At 49.0% G+C, this 24,369-nt stretch overlaps 5 protein-coding genes and 1 pseudogene across 8 annotated transcripts in view; 5 read left to right on the top strand and 1 right to left on the bottom strand.

Annotated features, from left to right (window-relative positions):
• Nucleotides 1-1,437: 1,437 nt before the first annotated feature.
• Nucleotides 1,438-2,914, top strand: rnf182 (ring finger protein 182). The gene has a single exon (XM_029131390.3). The coding sequence runs from the start codon at nucleotides 1,452-1,454 to the stop codon at nucleotides 2,346-2,348; it is 897 nt and encodes a 298-aa protein (XP_028987223.2). The 5' UTR covers nucleotides 1,438-1,451; the 3' UTR covers nucleotides 2,349-2,914.
• A 1,494-nt stretch (nucleotides 2,915-4,408) lies between these two features.
• On the top strand, nucleotides 4,409-15,081 carry ranbp9 (RAN binding protein 9). Its single transcript, XM_029131326.3, has 14 exons — nucleotides 4,409-5,152; nucleotides 7,219-7,330; nucleotides 8,369-8,421; nucleotides 9,219-9,386; nucleotides 9,696-9,718; nucleotides 10,803-10,987; nucleotides 11,208-11,320; nucleotides 11,495-11,603; nucleotides 11,742-11,896; nucleotides 12,056-12,203; nucleotides 12,488-12,609; nucleotides 12,681-12,832; nucleotides 12,919-13,030; nucleotides 13,155-15,081. The coding sequence occupies exons 1-14, from the start codon at nucleotides 4,936-4,938 to the stop codon at nucleotides 13,283-13,285; spliced, it is 1,800 nt and encodes a 599-aa protein (XP_028987159.1). The 5' UTR covers nucleotides 4,409-4,935; the 3' UTR covers nucleotides 13,286-15,081.
• A 572-nt stretch (nucleotides 15,082-15,653) lies between these two features.
• Nucleotides 15,654-17,983, bottom strand: nol7 (nucleolar protein 7). The gene is made up of 8 exons (XM_029131401.3): nucleotides 17,703-17,983; nucleotides 17,475-17,535; nucleotides 17,346-17,401; nucleotides 17,244-17,269; nucleotides 17,093-17,153; nucleotides 16,704-16,822; nucleotides 16,157-16,234; nucleotides 15,654-16,062 (listed from the first exon to the last, which is right to left on the bottom strand). Exons 1-8 carry the CDS (start codon nucleotides 17,885-17,887, stop codon nucleotides 15,989-15,991), a joined length of 660 nt encoding a protein of 219 aa, XP_028987234.1. The 5' UTR covers nucleotides 17,888-17,983; the 3' UTR covers nucleotides 15,654-15,988.
• Nucleotides 17,984-18,474: 491 nt separating this feature from the next.
• On the top strand, nucleotides 18,475-19,921 carry epdr1 (ependymin related 1). Its single transcript, XM_029131403.3, has 3 exons — nucleotides 18,475-18,754; nucleotides 19,238-19,446; nucleotides 19,520-19,921. The coding sequence occupies exons 1-3, from the start codon at nucleotides 18,519-18,521 to the stop codon at nucleotides 19,711-19,713; spliced, it is 639 nt and encodes a 212-aa protein (XP_028987236.1). The 5' UTR covers nucleotides 18,475-18,518; the 3' UTR covers nucleotides 19,714-19,921.
• Nucleotides 19,922-21,651: 1,730 nt separating this feature from the next.
• LOC114844185 (tripartite motif-containing protein 16-like) lies at nucleotides 21,652-23,531 on the top strand (annotated as a pseudogene).
• A 312-nt stretch (nucleotides 23,532-23,843) lies between these two features.
• Nucleotides 23,844-24,369, top strand: part of LOC114844143 (disco-interacting protein 2 homolog C) — a 40,751-nt gene continuing 40,225 nt past the window's right edge. Inside the window, exon 1 of one of the 4 annotated variants that reach the window (XM_055503635.1) lies at nucleotides 23,844-24,204. In XM_055503635.1, coding sequence (XP_055359610.1) covers nucleotides 24,126-24,204 — 79 coding nt within the window. In that variant the 5' untranslated portion in view covers nucleotides 23,844-24,125. The remainder of the gene's footprint in view (nucleotides 24,205-24,369) is intronic. The other 3 variants (XM_055503634.1, XM_029131253.2, XM_029131252.2) reach the window with 3 other exon arrangements.

Below are 24,369 nucleotides of genomic sequence, written 5' to 3'. Positions count from 1 at the left end.
CCGACGCGACCGGAGAGAGAGAGAAGGAGAGAGAGAGAGAAAACAGAAAGAGACGAGAGAAGAGCGAAAGAGCGTAGAGGAGAAAGAAAGAGAGAGAGAGAAAAGAGAGAGCAGAGAAAGAGAAGAGTAGAGAGAAAGGAGAAAGAGGACGAGAGAGAGGGAGAGAGAAAGAGAGAGAAAGGAGAAAGAGAGAGAAAGAGAGAGAGAAAGAAGAGGAAGAAGGAGAGAGAGAGAGAGAGGATGAAGAGAGAGAGAGAGGAGAAAATAGAAAGCAGTAGAGAGAGAGGAAAGCGAGAGAGAGAGAGAGAAAGAGAGATGAAAGAGAGGCGAGGTAGAGAGGAGGGGGAAAGAGAGAGAGAGAGAAGGAAAGAGAGAGAGAGAAGATGAGAGTGGAGAAAGGAGAGATAGAGAGAAACGATGACAGAGAGTTCGTCATAGAGAGTAGCATAGAAAGAGACCGAGCGTCGCGAGAAAGGCAGAGAGCGAGGAGAGAGGAAGAGGGGGGAGATCGCGCTGCTGCTCGCGCCAGCTCCCGAGCGGCGGAGAAAGCGGCGAGGCTGCGAGAGCGCAAGCGGAGCAGTGAGGCGCGCGCGCGGCTGAGCTCGGAGCAACGGCGCGCGCGCGCTCGCGTAGCGCTCGCGCCGAGCCAAAAGCCCGCGCGCAGCGCGGAGCCAGCGCGCGAGAGCAAACCAGAGAGGCGCACCAGCCACGCGGGCGCGAGAGCGAGAGATGCAGAAGCGAGAGTAGGAGCGCACAAGAGGAGAGCCGAGAGAACGGAGAGACAGAGGTAGAGAGAGAGACGAGAGAAGATGTGAGAGAGAGAGAAAAAGAAAGATGAGTAGAGAGAGAAAGAGAGAGAGACGAAAGAGTAGAGAAGAGAGAGAGAAGAGTAAAAGAGAGAGAGAAAGAAGAGAGAGAAAGAGAGAGAGAGCGGAAAGAGAATGGAGAGGAAAAGAGGAGGAGAAGAGGAGCGAAGAGGAGGAAGAGAAAGGAGGGAGGAGAGAGAGAGCGAGAGAGAGTAGAGAGAGATGAGAGAGAGAGCATAGAGAAAGAGAAGAGAGAGAGAAGAGCATCTTATACAGATCTCGTCTCTATCCAAACGTCCGCTTCTCATCTCGGTCTCTCTATCTCTCTCTATGCGATAACTAGCTGTATATATACATATGAACGTATATATATACATATTCTCTAGATTTATGAGAAATTATAACTCGTTCGCTCTAATAGATCTCTACGCTCTCTATATCATATCTCCATTCTCTCTCTCTCTCTCTCTCTCTAGTCTCTTAAATCTCTATATCTAATAAACTCCCTTTCTCGCTCTATATCTTTCTATCTCTTCTCTCTCTCCATATCACTATACTCTCTCCTCTCTATCTTCTCCTCTCTTCTCCCTCTCTCTCTCTCTCTCTCTCTCTCTCCATCTCTCTCTCTCTCTCTCTCTCTCTCACATGAAAAGCTTTTACCGTCGCTGCTCAGACACTGGTGAATCCTACTGTGGTCCGACCTGGACCCCAGGACCTGTCTGGACTTCACTTCTGACGTGTCCGGTGGAGCTCTGGGACGGGATGCTGGGCACCGAGGCTGACGGAGCTGACGTGGGCCTGCTGAGCCCGGAGCAGCTGGAGTGTAAGATCTGCTACTGCAGCTACAACCTGGCCGGTCGCCGGCCCAAGGTTCTGCGGTGCCGCCACTGCCTGTGCTCCAGGTGCCTGTCTAAGATCCTGGACCTGGACGGGCCCGCCGGCGCCGTCATGTGCCCGTTCTGCCGCTGTGTCACTGTCCTGACGGGGGCGACGCCCAACAACCTGCTGGACGACTGCGAGCTGCTGGCAGCGCTGGCCCTCCAGAACCGGAACCAGAGAAGCCTCCACCTGTACCAGCAGGCCCAGACGGAGCTGGTGCTCAGCCCCAGACGGCTGAGCCTGCTGGTGAGCAGCAGCCCCCCTGTGGCCTCCTCCTCCTCCTCCTCCTCCTCCTCCTCCGCCCATAGCTTTGTGGTCATCACCATCATGGAGCCTCCACCCGCGTCCCACCAGAACCTCCAGCTCCAGCCCCAGCCCCGGGGCCCGTACGTGCCCGGCCTGGACTACCGCTCCTCCAGCCTGGACTCCATGGCCTCCATCCACCAGAGGTGGACGGGGTGGAACTGCGCCGCCCGGGCGCTGGTGTGGGTTCTGGCGCTGCTGTACTTCAGCTCGCTGCCTCTGGGCGTTTTCCTGCTCGTCATGCAGAGGACCGGGCTGGGGGCCGTGCTGCTGAGCCTGGTTCCGTCCAGCCTGGTCCTGGTCCTGGTCTACGGCCTCTGCCGGTGCGTCTGCCATGAGCTGTGGCTCTGCATGAACTGAACCAGTGGAAGAAACAGCCGACTCAGCGTCTGATCCACATCCATCACTATCGCACATTAGAGCCTGAATCGGCCAATGCCGAATGGGCTCAACTTCAGCTTGAGGTGAAGCGTCTGTGGATCAGAGTGTTAACAGGCAGCAGCCAAACAGAAGGACGTGGATGTGAGCGCTGAATAAAAAGGTCCCGTTTACTGACGGCTCACTGAGGCCACGCCCTCATGTTTAATGAAGAACCACCCAGTGGGTTGTTACATCACTGCCATCTGACCCCCAACGCATGAACATGTTCTGTTACTAACCTCACACTGGACCTTTTCTCCCTTTTATCTGTATTCATTAAATCAGCTCTTTCGTGTCTATTATTTTTTCTTTTGTTGTTTACATTCGTTTTTACCTGAATGAGGTCTCGTCTGTTGTCACGTCTCAGTTGACATGAACCTGCAGCGAGTCGCAAAGTCAACGTCATGAAGGATGTTCTGTGTTTTCAGGGGTTTTCTGTTTGTGTGACCGTCAGTTAAACTGACTCTTACCCGGTCAGAACCACTAGGTGGCGCTGGATCCACCTCCCTTTGCTTACACCTAGTTTGCTGAGCTTCAGTCGTTGGCTGTTGACGAGCGCTCACACCTCACAGGTTCCTTGAGGAACCCAGAGAACCTGCGGCCTCTGAGCAGAGGAGGCTCCTGCCTCACATCAGCAGCACAGAGTGTGTTGTAGCGTAGTGACTGTAGTGACTGCTCATCAAGCATCTGCTTCCGTGAAGCCTCACATTCCTCCTCAGTGACGGTGAACATTCCCACGGGTCAGTGTGAGGAACGATGTACGAGCGTCCGGGTTCTGCTCGGTGCTCGTGTTCTCGCTGGTTGGTGGAACGTCAGCAGACAAAAACTGCGATGTTCAGGCTGCTTCTGCTTCTAGCGCCGCCCTGTTTGTCAGATATCCCATGATGCACCGCTCAGTGACACGCACATCACTGCTGCATCAGTTTTACTGTAGGTCATGCGTTAGTTAGACATTTAAAGCAGTGACTCTACATCCATCATGCCTTCAACCACCACAGCAGCACGGGTTTCACTGCACCAGGATCTGTTTTTAGGCAGATTAGAACTGAACCATTGGCCGCTGAGCCCAGTCACAGAGGGCGTCACATACAAGGAGCAAAGCGCTCCGACCTGTCGTCTGTGACCAGCAGGAAACACGTCTTCAAACCGGCTCCATTCTTTACTCAGTGAAATCAGACTCAGTGGAGCCTGATATCAACAGTCCTCCTCACTCGTTTGTGCTCAGTGGAGTCAGATGACTCTACATGATGCTTCAAATGCTCCTGGACATTCCTCACAGATTTGCTTTGGACAGAAATACAACGTTCAGGAACAGAAACTCTCCCTGCACTAATAAGTAAACTACACTACGCTATAATACGCACTACATCAAACATAAAGCAAATGCCTGACTTTCCATTACACTTCTCTGTTCCAGCAGGTTTTCTGGTGAAATACGGTCAAAAATCTGAAGGCATCAGTCGTCGCTGTTGTTCTAAATTAAAATGAGCATAACAACAAACAGACCTGAGATAGTTGAACATCATATTTCATCGAGCTGTAAAGGAGAAGCTGTAAATACTATCGATGGCTGAAGAGTCAGACCTGAGTCAATAAAACGACAACGGCAGAGTAGATTTCAGGTCTATTAGTGATAACGGCGGTTTGAGAGCTGCTGTCGTGTTAATAAAAAAAATCAAATTAAAGGTTAGCAGAGTTAGTAAGAGTTGGCCGAACCACCTGTGATGACAGTTACACAATGCTGTGTGTGTGTGTGTGTGTGTGTGTGTGTGTGTGTGTGTGTGTGTGTGTGTGTGTGCGTGTCCAGGTGGGAGACGGAGCTTCACCTGCCTCAAAACAAGTGAACGTCGGTCCCCTTTAACTAGACGGTGTAGCGCTTCATTACTGTTATAATCAGGAGCCGTTACGTTGTGGCTGTTTGGAGCTGTCCTGGTCCTGAATCCTTCCTACACTTCACACCATCACGGCCAGAACATAATCGAGTGCAACAGATTCTTTAACTAACTGGCGTTTATTTCAGAAAGGCTCGGGTGCGCGCGTGGTCGCCGATGAGCCGCTTCCCCTCCGCTCGCTGTTTACCTCAGTGGAGCCGCTCTCGACCAATCAGCTTCGCGGGCGACGCTCCGACAACAAACAAAAGATCGAGGCTAGCTGAGCTCATTATGCTCCGCCGTTCCGTCTAGCATAGCGCTCTCAACAGCGGCCCGCTCCGCTGGCTATTAGCTACTTTCTCCATCGTCTGTGAAAGACAACATTCTTCTAGTGTCCGTATTTGTTGCTTTGTGCCAGCTAATGTAAACCCGAACCATTTCAGCGACCCCTTTGCCATTGCTGGCTAAGCTAAACGCGTAAGCTAGCTTAGCTACGCAGCTAACCAGCTCTGGCTGCCTCTCTGCGACCAGCGAAGCCAGTTAGCTTAGCCTGCTAGCTAGCTTTGCTAAACTGCTCTTTAAAACTTGACACTGAGTGACACAAGTGGCCTGGCTTGTTGCTAACAAGCCGTTTAAGTAGAGCTCGTGTCGTAGTCATGTCTGGACAGTCATCGGGTTGTGGGTTTCTGATGTCGGTTGTTGTCCACGGAGACTCTGCTCTAAACGAGCAGGAAAAGGAGCTGAACCAGCGACTGCGACGACTCTACCCAGCCGTTAATGAAAACGAGACCCCGCTCCCTCGGTCTTGGAGCCCAAAGGACAAGTTTAGCTACATCGGGCTCTCTCAGAACAATCTCCGTGTTCACTATAAAGGTATGACACGAAGACACACTCGAGTTTAGCACTTTATTGCATTGAGCGATGCTAGCGCTAGCAGAGCTTTGACGGTTAGCAGATGAAAGCCAGCTGCCGTTTTGGCTAAAAACAAAGTAAGCTAGGCTAACGCTCCCATAAACAACAAGGCAGAGGACATCTTGCAACCCGACCAGCTGGCGAGGTGGATCCAGAGCCAACGCTGACCTACTAGCTCGTTAGCTCTCCTGCTACCCCGTTCCCAGGTTGTCAGCCCACGACGCGACACCAGGAGCTTTCACGACCCACGATATCGATTAAACGTTTCCAGTCACATGTAAATGTTCATTGTTACAGAACACAAGCGGCTGATTAGGCCCGATTTCAGCCACGTTCAGACATTGAGCGTTGACCAAAATGGATTAGGCTACACGGCCCTGACGGCGGCTAACGTAGCATGATTTAGTGACTTAATGACAAGAAACAGGACCAAACGTTAGAACTAGAATGGTTCCGCAGAAGATTAGATTGAGCTCAGTCGTTGTGACAGAGGCTCAGCCGTAGCTGCTGATGGTGTGATATCAGGTGTATGTCTGACATTCAGGTTGGACTAGTTGCTTAGCTTTGCGAACGCTTTGGGGCGAGGCCTGAAGTAAAGATGGTCAGGACAAGGTGCATTGTGCTTCCTTGCGGGTTTGAGGTGTGTCAGGGTCTGGGTCTGACCGGCCTCCGCACACTCTACCCTGCTGGGACCACAGTGTTGGGCTCCAGAATGTTTTCAGCACTTACACAGATGTTTGGTAACTTTTTGTTAACTATGTCCAGGGTTAAAACCTGACCATCACAGGAAGCTGCCACAGAGTATGAGTCACCACACGTAGCTCTGTCACATGTCTTTTATTTGAATGCTGCTTGCATAGAATTTTAGTCACAGATAATAGTGGACTGTGAATACCTTTATGTTATTTCTAAGATTTCAATCGCTGTTCATTCTAAACCACAACTACATGAGCTGTGAAATAACTGATACAAGACCAGAACCCTTTTTTCAAAAATTACTTGCTTGCAAATATGCAGAGGATTTCATTCTGGTATGACACAGTGTAAAATGTGTTGCTTAGACAAATCCAGACATTTAATATTCTCACATTGTGCTTTAGGAAACTGCTGTGAGCATTTTTACTGTATGCACCAAATGAGTGATAATCAAACAACTGATAGCAACAACTCCAATCAGAGACTGGTTGATATTCCACATGTGCCATGTATAGTGACATTCATTAGAATTGTGTAAGCCTGAATAAAACAAACCTAAAACGTCACTTCAGTGGGTGAAGAAAAAAATAAGCTCTGCTTTGACATTTAATATTTACAATGTATGTTAGTGGCACCTCTTAGAATAAAGGCATAGTATAGGTGTGTAAGTGTCTTTTAGTTAATAAGGTGCCAAATAAACGCTGCTTCCAACTTTGTTAAATTGAATTAATACTTTAGTCTGGCAACCATTTTGCAGTGAGATGAGAAATGCTCATTGGAGTTTGTCTACTTCTTTAAACAGACCCCTGTTTATAAGAACCCTTGGCAGCAAAAATGTCTCCATAAGCTGGAATTTATGACTGATGATTTGAGTTTCATTATTATTTTAGCTGACACTGATTTTGTCCAGGCCATCTCAGTGTTATGTTTAGAGTTCTGTCTGTTGCTATTAAGTGATTCAATTTTCACAGTTAAAGAATTAAGAAATATTACATAACTTAGAATACAGTTTAACAAAGACTTAGCCACTTGTACTACTTGAACCTACTGTCTGCGCTAGTGAAGTACGGCTTCTAGAGGCTCCTGGTCACTGGAGACCTGCATGTAGGTCCTGCTGCACCAGCTTTACCAGTCAACCTTTCAGAATATACACACACTTGTAATTAGCCCATTTGTAGAATGTTACTAGGCAAACACTACAGTATGTGATACTTCTGTGCTGTAGCTGCTTGAGGTGACATTAGCCTTAAAGAGGAGCATGAACTACTTTGCCTTGTATTCCTTTTATGGCGATAGAATGATTCAGTGTCTCTGGTTCCCTCACTGTCAAGGTCACGGTAAAACCCCTAAAGATGCAGCGTCTGTACGGGCCACACACCCCATCCCAGCTGCCTGCGGCGTCTACTACTTTGAGGTGAAGATCATCAGTAAAGGCCGAGATGGGTAAGTACGCGGAACCATGACTCTTTGCAGGGTCCACAGCTGTGTCTTTAACGATTCACCTTCTAATATAAACCCTGAAGCAACCGGTGGGTCAGTACCGTTGATATCAATGCTCCTGCTGTTTGGTTGTTTACAGGCCACAGGGCAGTCTAAGCTGGTCATTCTGGTTGTTTTATATTTCAACTGTAAGAAGCAGCTGAAATACAAAGAAAAGCTGCTTTTTTACATCTGAATATTAACATGAAACCTTCTCTTCTATCAGCAGGCAAACATAATGATGCATTTGGAGCCCAGCTATTTAACAGTGAGCCAAGCTTATGGTCACAGACCAAGTCTGATTATTAGACCCCAAAATAAGGAGTTACTGATAAATGAAAGCACATATAACCTTCACTAGTCACCAGTCCCATTTTTGGCCTGAAATCCTGCCCGAGGTTTGATTATTATAACTAATGAACTGCTCATTTTCACAGCATGGTATGAGTTGCTTTAAATGTAACAGACAACTGTAATCTGGATTTGTTAGACTCTAGATGCTGCTAAAACTTCAGGCTTTTAACCACATGTGGCATTTCCCCAGAAGCATATTTATTATAAATGTAGAGATTACTCAATTAATAATTAAAGTAATGATTTTGTATTGAGTCTTTACTCATTAGAGATGAATACAACTGAATAGTACTCAATAACCTCTAAGTGGTTGAAATGTAAGGCTTTAATCCAACTACTATCCTTTATTATTGATGCATCAGGAGAAAGTTATTAGCCAAAATGTCTTTACTTGAACCACGGGACTGACTGTAAAGGTTTGGAAAACTCATTATGAAACGGCAGAACAGGCAGAGACTGGAAGTGACTTCATGATCCCACAGAGTTCAGTCACATGAAGAGTCTCAATCAGAAGATTTCACTGCTCTGTTTGAACTAGTTTGATTCAAAATGTTGGTTGCTTTCATAGTTTCATAAATCCCTCATCTGTAGCTAGAGTTCTTTGTCTGGAGTTTGAGTGGCTCACGTTCTCACCTGTCTGCTCTACAGGTACATGGGCATCGGCCTTTCAGCTCAGGGGGTGAACATGAACAGACTTCCTGGTAAGTCGACCTGTGCTTTGGTTTGTGAGTCGTTCCAGGTATTTGCCTCTAAGCATCTGTTTAGGTGTGAGCGTCTTCATTTCATGGTCAATCTGATACGACCTGATCTGATTATGAATTGTAAAAAAATTTTTTGTGTGAAATGTGAATTTCTCATGTGAATTGTGTCTGGTGGTGGTAAATGAACTGGCAGCTTTAATTCTCCTTCTCTAATAGTAAATAAAGTGTAGTTAAATGCAGCTTTTGGATGCTGCTAGTCTATTTCCACTAAGCCAGCTAGTGTAGACGTCAGCCCAGTGCTCGACTGGGTTTATCAGACCAAACAGCAGCTCAGACAGCCCTTTACCAGTGTGAGAGAGGACCCACCCAGGAACACAGAGATAACAGGAGGCCCAGAGCAGACTGAAGGGTTCAGACCCATGGACACGCGCTAATGAAACTCGTTAATCGAGTAGGTGATGCCAGACAGTCTGCAGTAAACACAGCCTGTTGTTGGTAGATTTAAGAAACAGTGAGTGTCCACATCCTAGTATCATAACACAAGGTGATGCAGCTCCTTTCGTTAAGGTTTAACAAAGTGAAGTTAATGAGGATGACGCTGTTTCTCTGTTCATCGTTGGTGTCTTTCAGTGGTTAGTACTGATCATCTGACGTTTCCTTCTGCCTCTTTAAGACCTTTGAATGGTTTGAGGCGTCTTTTGGAGAATGTCTTCCTAAATAGATCTGATGAGGGTCACTTTTCATCCTCTCATTGGCTCCATACCCTTCATTGTTGTGCGTTTGCATTGACATGTCAGGTTGGGACAAGCACTCGTATGGTTACCATGGCGATGACGGACACTCCTTCTGCTCATCTGGCACCGGGCAACCCTACGGACCCACGTTTACAACGGGTGATGTGATCGGCTGCTGCGTTAACCTCATCAACAACACCTGCTTCTACACAAAGAACGGCCACAGCCTCGGTACGCTGCTCCAACCTGGACCTGTTCTGTAGCTCACCTTGTTTAACAGCCAGGCAAATACAGCCATGCGAGATGGAGCAGCAATGTTCCAACAAAAGCAGGAAGCAGAGACATAGTTTTTATTTACTGCACTAACGTTTATTTATTAAAATCCAACCAGTTCAAAGTTATTTGGTGTTGATTCCTTGTAGCTCTATTACTTCTATGTTGCAGTAGAGCTGTGATGTTGGGCTCAGATGATTCTGATAACTATGAGTGTACATGTATACAGGGACTGGCTGGTGCTGACTCTGTCCCTCTGCTTCACAGGTATCGCCTTCACAGATCTACCGGTAAGTACCAGCATCCGTTGGTGACTGTGGCCTGAAAAATGTTGGATTTGAACTAAACGTCAGAGTTCTGACTGTGAGGAGAGTTTAATGCTTCTGTAGAAATTACTGTTCATTCTTCCCGAACCAGGTACATTATTTCAAAAGTAAATTCTTTTAAAGTCTGTTTGTCTGAATAGGACGTTGCTTCATACTGTTGTGGCTCACTGTGAGTCTCATACTTCATTATGTAAATGGACTTTCATGCTAGTTTCATTCATGCATGAATTAAACTCCTTGAAATGAGGGAGACGCCTCCTCTGTAGTTTTGCTTCTCTTCTTGCTCGGTAGAAAATAAAAATGGGGCCAGCTGTTCAGAGAGAGAAGAAAATAAGAGTCTTAGCTAACAATAATCCATTGAGCAGCAAACAGAGCTGGCTGTGAGCCACACATTCATGTCCCTCCAGAGCTGTGCAGTGAAGTGCGTCACCTCAGCACAGCTGACCTTTGTGCTTATGGGACCGTGACAAAGGCAGCTCTGCCAGACACACACACCGTTGTGCCGCTGTTCTTCTAGGAGCTTTAATTTATTCTGTGGGCTTTAACCTGCTCCAAGTCCTGCTGAAGTTGAGCCTGTTTCATTCCCTACTCTGATCGGACCTAATGCTGCCAACAGCAAGCAAATGTTTCCTGACCCCTTCAGGACATTTGTACCATTCAACCATCGCTCACAGTCCTTGTGGTGAAATAAATGGATCAGCAGGAAACTGATGTGGTATAAATTATGTGTTGCTACAGTTGGTGGAAGCTCTCTTCTGTCATATTTTAATAAGGTTGTTGATGATTAATTTAACAGAATTGACCGCAATATGAATCAACGTAGTAATAAACATTGTCTCATTTGTTATAGTTTATTGATCAGTAGAAACCTTTAAGTCGAGCCATCGTATTTTACTACCTGTTTGAGGCCTCAGACATTTGACCCTGACCCCTCTGTTAAGCATGGATGCCTAACCTGCATCCTCAGGTTAAGCATCATCTGCTGTTCTGCTTCATTGTCTACATTCCTCCTCTTTCATTCTAACTGTCTGCTCGTCCTCTACTGCAGCCGAACCTGTACCCAACCGTGGGCCTTCAGACTCCAGGAGAGGTGGTGGATGCAAACTTTGGTCAGCACCCCTTCGTGTTTGACATTGAGGACTACATGCGTGAGTGGAGAACGAAGATCCAGGCCCAGATCGATCACTTCCCCATCGGAGAGCGTGAGGGCGAGTGGCAGTCCATGATCCAGAAGTGAGTGGAATGTGAATCTAAAATGTGGGACAGTGGAGAAGCGTAGACACTGGAGAGATGTGGGTCTACTTAGTACAGCTCCACTGGGTGGAGTCACACCGTGCAGGTATTCCACTCGTAGAACCCACCCTCCCGGTGTCCTGTTGTGCTGCAGATGAGGAGCTCTTTATGTGCTCTTCCTTCTGCTGCTGCATCTCATTGTTCTGCTCCTCCTTTGCAGGATGGTGGCTTCATACCTGGTGCACCACAGCTATTGTGCCACGGCTGAAGCTTTTGCCAAGTCCACCAACCAGGCCGTGCACGAGGAGCTGGCCTCCATTAAAAATCGACAGAGTGAGTCCAGGTGTCAAACTAATATTGACGTAAACCTGCTGAAGGCATTTCTAGTAATAGCTGCAGCCGATGTCTTGTTTAATCCCGGGCGGCGTCGAGTGATGACAGTCAGTGCATGTGTCATCGTTTTAATTCCTCTGCGTGTATGAGCTCGGGTTTGCTGTTGCTTGGCAGAGATCCAGAAGCTGGTGTTGTCCGGTAGAATGGGTGAGGCCATCGAGACCACCCAGCAGCTCTACCCCAACCTCCTGGAGAGGAACCCAGACCTGCTCTTCATGCTCAAGTGAGACGGTTTTGTCAAATCACAGAACTGTGTGAGACTCCTATTATGGCGTAGTGTATGTAGCAATGAAGACAGATTGTCAGGTCTGGTTTCCGTAGGATCGTCACATCCTCTGTCTGTCTTCCTCTTTGTCTCCAGGGTGAGGCAGTTCATAGAGATGGTGAATGGGACCGACAGCGAGGTGAGGTGTCTCGGTGGTCGCAGCCCAAAGTCTCAGGACAGTTACCCCGGCTCCCCCAGACCCTTCAGCAGCCCCAGCCACAAAGCCAGCAGCTCCCAGCCCTACATCACAGGTACGGTCACACCTGGAGAGTAGAAGTGTAACATGAGTCTGATGAACAAGCGTCGGCTCATTATCAGCAGGTGTTCTGTTTATTTCCTTTGACTCTGAGCAGAGCCTTGTGCATATTTGGTTCTTGCCTTTTAACCGATGTTCACTGAATTTGTTTTAGGGTTTGACAGCAACTGCTGTAATGGAGTGACGCCTAATAAGAGCCACAGCTCCTCCCCTCACAGTCACAAGCCCTGCCCCCCAGGCTCTGGCTCCGCCCCCTCAGCGTCGGACGTTAGCCTCAACGGGAGCCGCAGTCAACAGACCAGGTCATGGTTGTGATGTTCTGTGCTGAGTCACGCTAGACCGGTTCTCCTGGTTGTAACGTGTTCTCATCTTACCTTGTTGCTTTGGGAACTAATGAAGAGTGTTTCACATCTTGTGTCTCATCACTGTTAAATTACAAAACAGCCTAGAAACCCTCGTCAGACGATCCCGTAGCATAAACATCACATAAATCAATGAATGTAGAACAAAGATTAGTCTGAGTGTCATCAGGATACTTCCTCCAGTCTTGTGTCTGTGACGTCGTTCCTTCGCTTTCTGACCGTAGTAACGACGTGGACATGGAGGTTGACCACTTCACCAACGGCGTGACGGAGTCGTCCTCTAATGGTTTCCTGAACGGCAGCTCTAAACACGCCCCAGAGGCCGACGACTGTGACGCAGACATGGGTGGGTGCAGTGTGGCGTGAAGCTCGCCGTCCGCTGTGCTGCACAGCTCTAAACTCTGGCCTGTGTTGCAGAGGTGGAGTCGACTCAGTCCAAGAGGCAGCTGTGCGGCGGCAGCCAGGCGGCCATCGAGAGAATGATCCACTTCGGCAGGGAGCTCCAGAGCATGAGCGAACACCTCCGCCGTGAGTGCGGCAAGAACTCTGCCAACAAGAAGATGCTGAAGGTGAGAAGCCGCCGAGTTGCTGTACGCCGTTTCTGCATGTGCTGATGGCTGCGATGCTGAGGCGTCTCCGCCGTCTGTCGTTGCAGGATGCCTTCAGCCTGCTGGCGTACTCGGATCCCTGGAACAGCCCGGTCGGCTACCAGCTGGACGCCCTGCAGAGGGAGCCGGTCTGCTCCACGCTCAACAGTGCAATACTAGGTAGGTCACAGCCACCGGGGCCCAAAGCTCTGATGTCAGTCAGGTGGCCGCCGGATTCTGCTGATGACACTGATGATGACTTTGTTGCCTCGACTGAGCAGCGTTGTGTCTTCTTTCCCTTCAGAGACTCACAATCTGCCCAAGCAGCCGCCTCTGGCCCAGGCCGTGGGCCAGGCCGCCCAGTGTCTCGCCATCATGGCTCGGACTGGCAGCGGCTCCTGCGCCTTTGCCTCTGTGGACGATTACCTGCACTAGCTCTGTCTGTACCACACACGCGCACACACACACACACACACACACACACACAGCCCGCCACTCTGAGGACCCGTCCAGAGGAGCCTCCCTCCTTGAGCCTCCTGGCGGGTCCTCGGCCTGACGGCTCCACCACAGACTCAGATCCATCGTAAAGCTGAACGTTCCGCCTCCACCTCGGCTCGGCCCTGCTCACCGCTCCTACAGCCACTCGAGGCTGCGCCTGCTCGGCCCTCAGCAGAACGCTGCACATGTGGATTGTTACCCTGGGGGCATCAACCGCGCTTTAACACAAGCGAACGCTGAGTCTCCACTGAGGCGCCGTTACACCGTTACAGACACCCTCACCCTGTGCACCGCCCCTGCCCCCAGAGACCCGCTCTCATTTCAGGACAATGGTGGAGTCTAGTGTGACACGTGGACTCGGGACTCAGGACTTGGAAGAAGCCAGAGATTATCGACCGTCTTCACTCAGCGTTCCCGCTTTTAACCTTTTTATTTAGTTTTGTTTGTCATGGCTGAGGAGGGAGGGCGTCGCCTGGCACTGGTTTGTTTTTAGTTTTTTGCAGGTTTACGAGGCCTGGTGCAGACGGCCATGTTATCATTATTATTATTATTATTATTGTTGTTATTATTATTCTAAGTACCATTCTATTAATTGTTACTTGCATTCACAGTATATTTGTTGAGGCCAGCGAGAGCAAGTTCCACCAACTTATTATAATAAAGGTCCCGATTCCACCGACGACCAGTGACGAGTGTGTGTACATGTTAACGCTCACGATGTGTTCAGGAGCCCACGTGCTGCTTGCTTCCTGTGCTGACCCGTTACCACGGTAACGGCTCTGTTATTGTGATGTCAGAGAGTCAGATTCTCACTCTCCATTGAGGTAAATCCTTCAAATCCTTCAGGACAGAGTTGAGGTCTGAACCAGCAGCAGCTCTGGTGCTGAGCGTGTTTGATCAGGTGGTCAAAGCTGCTTTAAGGTCGACATTTCATTTTAAGTCAAACTGAGGTTTCAACTCTAAATGCTAAACAACTTTGACCTTCAGGTATAAGTTTATATTTCATATACTTTATTCCACTAGTTCTGTGTACAGTTGTTAGTTTGACTTGTAACTTTCATCCAGTGACCACAGAATCGGCTGCAGCAAATCATCCCTCACCAGAAGCAGCTGCAGATGTGAGAGCATTCCATCCTAGACGAGGTCCGTCTGAGCTCCTTCATCCTTAAAGAAGCTCAAACGGACCGACCGAGCTGGTTCAGGTTCGCTCTGCCCTGAGAGTCATGATGTCATCGTGTCCACCCGTCGCCCTCAGAGCCAGGCTTCCACTTCATGTAGTTCTGTGCTGAAAAGCATCTGCAAGGAAACGGCTTAAGTCTCATCCAGTGAAGCCGACTGCTCCGTGGCTTTTACGTCCACAACATAAAATACCAAATACTTTAGGCAAGAGAAACACTAAGGTGACGTTGGTTCTCCCCAGGGCTCACAGACGCCGCTCCTCATGGTGGAACCCAGCTCTTCTGTATTTGAGTTTGTATTTTTCAAATTACGGCTGCAGCATCGTTTAGAAAACTTCTTAGGCAAAGGTTCTGTTGTCTCAGAGTAAGGTCTGAAACCTATGCATGCCATAGTAAAGTGGTGGTAAGATCACATTAGCGTCTCTTACTCCTTGTAGCCAGTTCAGTGTATAAGGAAGATGTCACCAGTACATTGTCCACTGACTGTGTCCATCTGGAGAAAAAATGTGCAATTTGTAAGGGGGGAAAAGATTTATATTAAAAATGGCAAATGACGATCGCTTGTGTCTAGACGCTGCCGCACGCCTGCAGCTCTGATCTGTTTTGTTTTGGAAATGAACCCCTGATCGCAGGTTGGTTCAAGCTTGTGCCAGCGCTGGGTGGATTTTAGGTTTCCATCCAAAGCTCATTAAAAAACCTTTAAGTGTCTTTGGCTTCAAACTCCACAAACAGGTTTTATATTAGATTCTCAACAGAACAAGGGCTTGTTCTGGCTCATGACTTCCAGATTGTTTGACCGACCTTTACACCCGCTGGACTTTTACTAAACCAGATGCATGACATCAAAATCGTTTGTTTCAGTTATAAATTCATAGGTCAAAAGATTAAATTTTTAGTTAAATGACAAATTTGGAAACTTTCACCCAAATTATTCCAGTAAAGTGCCAGCAACCAAAACAGACACAGCAGCTTCATATGTCACTAAACTAATAGACTAATAGTAATAGTCCCAGAAAGTTGAGCTTCAACTGTTGTGATGATCAGTCTCTGCCTCGGTTCTGATTTAACTGGTCAAATTAATCAGATACTTCTGGCAAAGCCTGAGAAAATCTCCTCCGCCTATTGGCAACAGGGGCAAAACTTGTTTTTATTGTACTTAAAATTTGTACATAGAGGAAAAAAAAAGCATAATTTACAGAAAACAAACAAGTCAGACACCAGACTGGAAAATAAAACATGTTCTAGTCTGATCCACTGTCTGTTGGAAAACATCTGGTTTCCTAACACTTAAACCTCATTCCACCAGAAACAAAGCCAACATTTACAGGTTCAGTAGCTCCAATCTTTTTCCCTTCAGTCAAACTGACTAAAGGATTGGAGCCGCTGCTCAATGTTTGCAGAATAGTTTGCATTTAAGTGTGTCCACTGGTGTGTGTGAAGTGTGTAAACTGGTCCAGTGGTGTCAGCAGGACAGAATCTGCTGCTTGTGGATCCAGCGCTTCTTCTCCTTCTCTGCTTTGGCTTTTTTCTTAGAAGCTGAACCAAACAAAATATATAATTGTTCAAATAATGAAATGAAAATTAGCACAAGTCATTTTAGAATCTGTTCCAAATTAAGTTCCTCACTTACCCCAGTCCACCTTCACAAACTGCATGGCTGCTCCTTTATTCTTGCCCGTCTTGTTCTCGAGTGAAAGCAACTCATTATCTGGAAACGCACACAAAGTGTTCATGAGTTCAGAAGGACGATGAGTTGTTGAGCAGCAGTAACATCCAGTTGTGAGAACTTTTGTATCAGGGTGGAGAGTGCGGAATCTAAGCAGAAGACAACAGAGTTGCTAGAACTTTACTGTTCAGTTTTGAGGTTTCATCAGCTGAAGCAAAATCACAGTTAACTAACAGGAAACATCTGTTACGGCTTCATGACAGTGTGTTCTACCACTAAGATGCTCTCTAATATGTAATCTTAGCTAAAGGCCGCGTTATAACAGCTGTGTGTGGATCTGATGGTAAAATAATCTAAGGGCTATAGCTGTTTCCTTCTGGTAACGCTACACTGTGAACTGGGATCAATCCCAACATTATTATTAAGATCTATCTATCTAATCTATCTTGTTGAATTTAGCTGTGACATTGCAGCAGCAGCAGCAGCAGCAGCGTCAGCGCTGACTCCTTACTTGTGCTTCTGTGGCTCCCTGGTCCGTACAGTCGTGACTGGACAAAGTCCCTGGCTGACTGCTGCTGGTGTGACTCCACACGCTCCTTCACCAACATCACGGTGTAGTTCCCCTTCACCCTGAGACGAGAGACAAGCCAGATACTGCTGGTCAGATTTACCGGGTATCAGTGTGGAACTTAAAAACTTGATGATGTTGACATTTAGAGGAGTATGATTTTCGCCTAATGCCAGTTCTAAAGCAAATATCATTTCCTATCACTGAAGCAAGACTTTTGGCCATGTTACTGGACGGACACCAGCAGGAGATGTGTTGAAAGTTGTTCCTTTTTTATTGCTTAGAGTTTTTATCTTTTTACTCTGACTTGCTCACAATGAAGTTATACGTACACTCTTCGATGCTTCAGGCTCTTCCTCAGCTTCCTTTTTTTCTTCTGCAACTGCTTGTCTTCTGTTGAATGAGAAGAAGGAGAGGTGGGCATGTTTTTTACAGATCTGTGTTTGAGCAAAGGGTCTAAAGCTGAATGTTAAACACCGTTACCTTCATCTGTGGACGGTCTCTGCTTCCTGAAAAAGGAGAAACTAGTTTAACTGTTGTCTGAGCAGAGGTGGGAAAACCTGTGAAGAGAGTCAGTAAACGTACTTTGAAGGAGCTGAGGCCACTTCCTCCAACACGTCCGCCGGTAGGAGCTTCCTTTTCTGGGCACAGCAAAACACGGAATATTTACTAACGGAGAATTGTGGAGACCGTGTCTAGTGCTCGACAACCCACCTTCTGCTCTTGAAACAGCTCCTGTCTCTTCCTCCGCTTATCCTTCAACAGCTCCTTCTCTCTGTAAACGGACATTAAACATGACACAAAGCACGTTCACCAAGCTTTAAGCTTATAGACAGAAAAGAGACTCAGTCTCCATATCTAAAACTGCAACAATGACGGGTATTAGCGCGTTTTGTGGCGCTAATGCACTCGTTAGCTGCCGTTAGCCGTACTGCTAGCTACCTTCGGGCTCTGTCCAGCGCCTCCTTCCTACTCTGCAGCGCCTGAGTCTTCGAGTTCTCAAACGTCACCTCATCGGGCGCCTCATCGTCGCTGGAGTCCAGCTCCAATTTGAACTCGTTCGTCCGTTTTTCCCTGTCCGCCTTCTTTGACTGTAAAGATTTTTCCCCACGTTGTTTCTTGGCCATTTCGACTAGTTGTGATACGTCATCACTCCGCGACGCTGAAAGGAAACGAACCAGAAGCTCTGCCCTCTAGCGGCAGCGGATAGTTAGCAAACGTTAACGTTTATCTAAATCTATTCAATCTAATTAGTTGACATTTCGTATATTAAATGACCAAGTTTTTACAACTCCCTGAAAGTAATAGAACAAATGCAGAAAGAGACACATCATATTATGGATGATTTTATCTTAGAGAACAAACTACAATGAGAACCTGCCGAAGAGTTACGATGCTTTTGTAATTATATCTAAAAATGTTTAAGAAGAAGCCTGTATCTGTCTGTTTACAATGTAACAACGACATTGGTCTTCTGCATTGACCCCATCCCCGGAGGAGCAGTGGCAGAGCCCTGGTGGGTTTGAACCTGCAACCTTCTCTCTACCCACTGAGCTACCACGTCAATTGTGTAAGTTGTGGTAAAACTCTTTCATTGTTTGCAATAAAGCGAACAGACAAATATATAACGTGCTAAATGTGTGTCGAAATAGCAATAATATCGCATGTTTGTATCTTATTGTGAAGGTCAGCGTGTAATAACATAGATGCTCTTATTTTGTAAATCACATCCGGACAACCGCCTCCGTTCCTGATGGAATGGCAGCGCAGCCAGTGACCGGACCCATGCACCGACTGGCCTTCGTGCTTTTCGCCGCTCTCGTCGGCCTGTCCGCGGCGGCCGCGCCCTGCGTCGCCCCGCTGCAGTGGGAGGGCCGGTGGGTCCAGTACGACCACGGCACCGGGCGGAACCACCGGGCCGCTGTCTCCTACGACGGCCGGAACCAGAGGATCCGAGTCCTGCAGCAGCACAAGAAGCACACGCCGTGTCAGAAGTAAGGTGGGCGTTAAAGGGGAGAATGAACCCAGTTAGTCTTGTTCTTTCCCAGTAAAAACAATGAACTGGTCAAAGAAACAGACATTCAGGCAAAGGATCCGAATAAAGCACCCGTTTAGTGACGTCATTAGCGCTGATGCAGGCGATGCTGAGTCCAAACGCTGACTCATTACCCGTGGCCAGTGTATGTTTTTAACTGACTCCGTGCCACTGATCTGAAGTCTGCGGGTGAGAAACGTCCCCAGCTGGTAAACAAAGCCTCAGCCTGTTTAGTTTCCAGTGCAGCTGCAGCTCGGACCCAAAGTCCAACGAGCAGTAAGCTGCCATTGGAAACGGGCCATTGGACCTGCAGCTGATCCCTGACCTCAGATCAGACCAAACGTGGTGTCGCTGATTCTCGCACATGGTCTCAGTTTAACACAGCGAGTGATTATTGAAGGCTTAAATGCATAAAGACCACCCTCCTCTCCTCCGGCTGCAGGTTCTTTGAGTACATCTACTTGTACCAGCGCATGGTGATGTTCCAGATCGACCAGAAGACCAAGGACTGCTCCAAGGTGGCTCTGCGCGAGTCCTGGGATCCCTTCGACATCCCGGACAACTCCACCTTCGAGGAGCAGTATTCCATCGGCGGTCCCGGCGACAGCGTGGAGGTCCAGGAGTGGTCGGACAGGAAGCCGGCTCGTCGGCGTGAGTCCAGCTGTGACTGTGTGTAGTTGGTGCAGTGCTGGAACCCAGTGTAACGCCTGCGTATCTCCACCAGATGAGACCTGGGTCGGCATCTACACCCTCAAAGACTGCTACCCGGTGCAGGAGACCTACAGCAGCAACAGCAGCGTCACCACCTCCACCCGCTTCTACGACCTGCAGCTGGGCATCCGCGACCCCAGCGTCTTCACCCCGCCCAGCACCTGCGGTTCAGCCCGGCCCGAGAGGATGGCCGGGTCCGAGTGCTGAGGCCTCATCTGAGCAGAGACGGGTGAAGTGGCTGCTGATGAGAAACGCCACTTGTTGCTGCTAACGTTGATCTTTAACTTCAGGCCGGCGTCACTGCTTCAATGCTCGCAAAAACACTCACAAGCAGCAGGAGGTGCAGCATTTAATCAAAGGTTTGACTGTGGGTCATGATTTTAAATGAGAAATAAAGCAACACACTGGAAACACCGTTTGTTCACTTCACGTCTTCATGTCTGGAAGCGCAAAAGATCATTGAAGAAGATGCCGCTTGTGCAGTAACGCGTTTAATGAGCGTTACAGCGTTGGTGTCGTTCAAACAGCTCCCTGAACCTGAACGCGTGTGAACCTTAGCTTTGTTTGATTCAGAAGTGAGGAATCACTGTTTGTTAGAACAGGATGACGCTGCCTGCTGGAGCCGCTTCAGAGACAGGTCAAAGGTCGGGTTCAGGCTGGAGCGCAGCTCAGTCAGAGTTACGGGTCGCGGGTTCTCCCGGGTTCTGCTCAGCGTCAGTGAGTGTGAACGGGTCCGTCTTCCTGAAGTCCACTGTCATCGCCACTGTCTGCAGAGCGTTGAGCTCCAGGTTGTTGGCGCTGCACCATGACACCACACTGGTCTCCCCCTGTATGCGACTCATCACCAACAGAGATGAGGCCGATGAGGGTGTCGTCAGCAAACCTCAGTTTGACAGACTGGTGTCCAGATGTGCACAGGGACAATAACAGCCCTGGGGGATGCGGTGCTGGTGGTCCGGGTATCAGAGACGAGCCTCCCCAGCCTCACACGCTGCTGTCTGTGAGTGAGGACGCCTGTGCTCCACCTGCAGGTGGAGTCAGGCACATTCAGCTGGAGAGTTTGATGGAGCTGAAGTCTACAAACAGGATCCTGGCGTAGGATCCATGAGTCCAGATGCTGGAGGATGAATGCTCCATGTTTACAGCACCACCACCGATCTGCTGGCTCTGTAGGTGAACAGCAGGGGGTCCAGGAGGGGGTCTGTGACGTCTCTGAGGCAGGAGAGGACGAGGCGCTCAAAGGACTTCACGACTACAGAGGTCCGGGCCACGGGTCTGTAGTCATTGAGTCCTGTGATTCTCCTCTTTCTGAGGACAGGGATGACGACGAGGGTTAGAAGCAGACGGGCACGTGACAGGTCTCCAGTGAGGAGTTAAAGTGGAACACTGGAGCCGCGGGGGCCGTGGGGGGAGACCTGGTGCTGCATAATGGCTGGGGAGGGGGGGTGTGGGGACTGGCCCTTTGGTTTTAAACAGCAGTAGAGTTTGACAGCACGAGCACCTGCCTCAGGTCCTGGAGACTCATTGAAATGGAACCAGTTTAAACAAAGCGACTGTACAGATGTTCAACATAACTCAGTGCTCGCTCTTCTAAAAGAAGCTAATGAGTGAAACACATGTAACAAGCGAGGTTGTAAAGGAACCATGAACCATGTATATTGGTTCTATTCAGGAACTACACACCAAGTAAGAAAACGGATTTGGATTTTTAAAACTAAATAGAAGAATACAGCATTTGACATCACAGGTTTCAGAAGAAGATAATGGAACCATATCCTAAAGCCAGACGTGATCCAACACCTGATGTTAATGTTTGTTCTACCTAGAAAATGAACCAGAGTGGAGCATTTAGGCCACGTTACAGTCTCTGCAGCAGAGAGGTTCTGGTTCTCTGGTTCTGAGCAGAGACGTTGGTCGTGGTCCTGCTTTAATTCACAGACAACGTCCTGTTAGTTCAGTAAAGCGCCTGTTCCCCCTCAGATCATCTGCTCTGTGGATGTGAGCAGACAACATGGTGGACGGTGTCAGATCCCCTCATTCACTGCAGCTACTCAACCTGACCACAGATCAGTTTAATTCAGAGCACAGAGCCTGTTTCTGTTTCCAGGAAGCGAAACTGTCCGACGTCGACCAACGGCGGCTGAAATGGCGCAGCCAGGACCTCATCTGGAGCAGGAAATGTTCTCCTGTTCCATCTGTTTGGATCTACTGAAGGAGCCAGTGACTATTCCCTGTGGACACAGTTACTGTATGACCTGCATTAAAAGCCACTGGGATGAAGAGGAGGGGAAGAAGCTGCTCAGCTGTCCTCAGTGCAGACACAGCTTCACTCCCAGACCTGCGCTGGTGAAAAACACCATGTTGGCTGATTTAGTGGAGGAGCTGAAGAAGACTGGACTCCAAGCTGCTGCTGCTGCTGCTGATCTCTGCCCTGCTGGACCTGAAGACGTGGCCTGTGACGTCTGCACTGGCTCCAAACTCAAAGCTGCCAAGTCCTGTTCAGTTTGTCTGGTCTCATTCTGCCACCAACATCTTCAGCCTCACTATGAATTACCTGCTTACATCAAACACAGGCTGGTGGAGGCGTCCACCAAGCTGCAGGAGAACATCTGCTCCCGTCACAGCGAGGCCATGAAGATGTTCTGTCGGACCGATCGGCAGTGCATCTGTTACCTCTGCCCCGTGGACGAACACAGAGGCCACGACACGGTGTCAGCGGCAGCAGAGAGGACTGAGAGGCAGCGAGAGCTGGAGGGGAGTCGGCAGAGGCTCCAGCAGAGGCTCCAGGACAGACACGAGGAGGTGGAGCTGCTCCAGCAGGAGGTGGAGGCCATCGGCCGCTCTGCTGATCAGACGGTGGAGAACAGCCAGAAGCTCTTCACTGAGCTCATCCGTCTCCTGGAGCAGAGAAGGTGTGAGGTGACGCAGCGGATCAGATCCCAGCAGGAAACTGAAGTGGGTCGAGTCAAAGAGCTGCAGGAGAAGCTGGAGCAGGAGATCAAAGGAGGCTGAGCTGGAGCAGCTCTCACACACACGCCATCACGTCCAGTTTCTAAGCAGCGACCCGTCACTGTCAGCGCCGGAGTCCAAGAGTGGACCCACACACTCCTCCAGAACCAACATCCGTCCTCTCAGATACTTTGAGGACGTGACAGCAGCCGCGTCAAAGCTCAGAGAGCGACTGCAGGAGGTTCTGAGGACGACGTGGACAGACGTCTCAGTGGCAGTGACTGAGGTGGAACCAGAACCAGAACCACAGACCAGAGCTGAGTTCCTAAAACACGCCTGTGAAATCACTCTGGATCCAAACACAGCAAATGAGTGTTCGCTGTTATCTGAGGGAAACAGAAGAGCGACAGTGACTCAGTTTTATTCTCATCATCCAGACAGATTCATGCAGAAGTGTCAGGTTCTGAGCAGGAGTCTGACTGCACGTAGCTACTGGGAGGTGGAGCTGAGAGGGACAGAGGTGTATGTGGCGGTGTCCTACAGGAACATCAGCACAACAGGCAGCTACAGCAAACGTGCCTTTGGAGGAAACCCCACATCGTGGGCTTTAAGATGCAGCAGCAGCAGTTCTACGTACTGGTACAACAACGTCAGACGTCCTCTCCGCTCCCGTGTCCTCCACAGTAGGAGTCTACCTGGACCACACAGCAGGGGGTCTGTGCTTCTACAGCGTCTCTGGGACCATGACTCTGCTCCACAGAGTCCACACCTCGTTCACTCAGCCTCTCTACGCTGGACTCTGGCTCATCTACTGTGCACAGTCTGCTCAGATCTGTGAGCTCAGGTAGAGACGCATTCATCTAATGCGGCTTCGCTCAAACCTCAGACTTTCAAAGGTTATTGAGCTTCATGCATGGTTTTGTATTGACTGCATCTGATAACACATATCATCACGTGTCTGTTGTTACTTCTTAATTAATTACATTCATCGTTTTGTTGTTGTCATGTGCTTTTGGTTCTCAATCTTTTGTATGTGTGAAAATGTAATCTACACTTATTATTTTAATAAAACCTGTTGAACAATGAGGCTTGTGGAAATGAACGGACTGATCCCAACACTTGAACGCGTCTTGAAGGTTCGTAGTTGAGACTCATCATCAGGTTTAGAGGCAATGGCGACCACTAGAGGGCGCCGTTAACCAGAAAAGGCCAGGTTCACTGACAGTCACAGGCATGAGGTGACGCAACAGGTGGAGCCGTGTTCACATGGGCCCAGGCACGTTCAGGGTGCATGTTCATGGAGTTAAAACACGTTTATCACACAAATGAAGAAAGCGATGACGTGTAGTCCTGATGCTGAGTCTGACCCTAGAGAGCAGCCGTGTAGACGGTCGTTGAGAGGGGACCTTTCGTGGTCTTGGTGACGTGACCAGTGCAGCGCTTCCCTCTTCACTGACGCTGCCTTGTGTTATTGTCTTTTATTGTGAAGGGCTGCCACCGGAAGCTGAGATGTGTGGCTGTGCGTAACTTGACGCCGCTCGCCGCCGCTCAGACAGCGACGCTCTCGGACTCTCCCGACTTTGGATTATAGGGTTTGAGGTGAAGCCTGGATCCAGAAAAGAGCGAGAAAGCGCCGGAACCAGAGTTTGGAAGCGGGATCTGACGGCGGAATGGCGGACCGGGACCCGGTGCCGCTGCCTGCGGAGGTGCGGGCCAAGCTGGCCGAGCTGGAGCTGGAGTTGTCGGAGGGTGAGTTCTTGATGTTCGTGCCGTGTTTGGGTCGGGCTTGGCCGGGCCGGTCCGCTCCTGTTGCACGGACGGACCGGTCCGGACTGCATTCTGTTGGGAGAAGTTCACGTCCACATGGTGAAGACAGCATTTAACACGCAGAAGACTTGATGTGACGCTGGGGGT

Source organism: Betta splendens, chromosome 17, assembly GCF_900634795.4.
Source record: "Betta splendens chromosome 17, fBetSpl5.4, whole genome shotgun sequence".
NCBI lineage: Eukaryota > Metazoa > Chordata > Actinopteri > Anabantiformes > Osphronemidae > Betta > Betta splendens.
The sequence above is the reverse complement of the archived record's forward strand: the minus strand, read 5'-3'. Positions and strand labels throughout refer to the sequence as shown.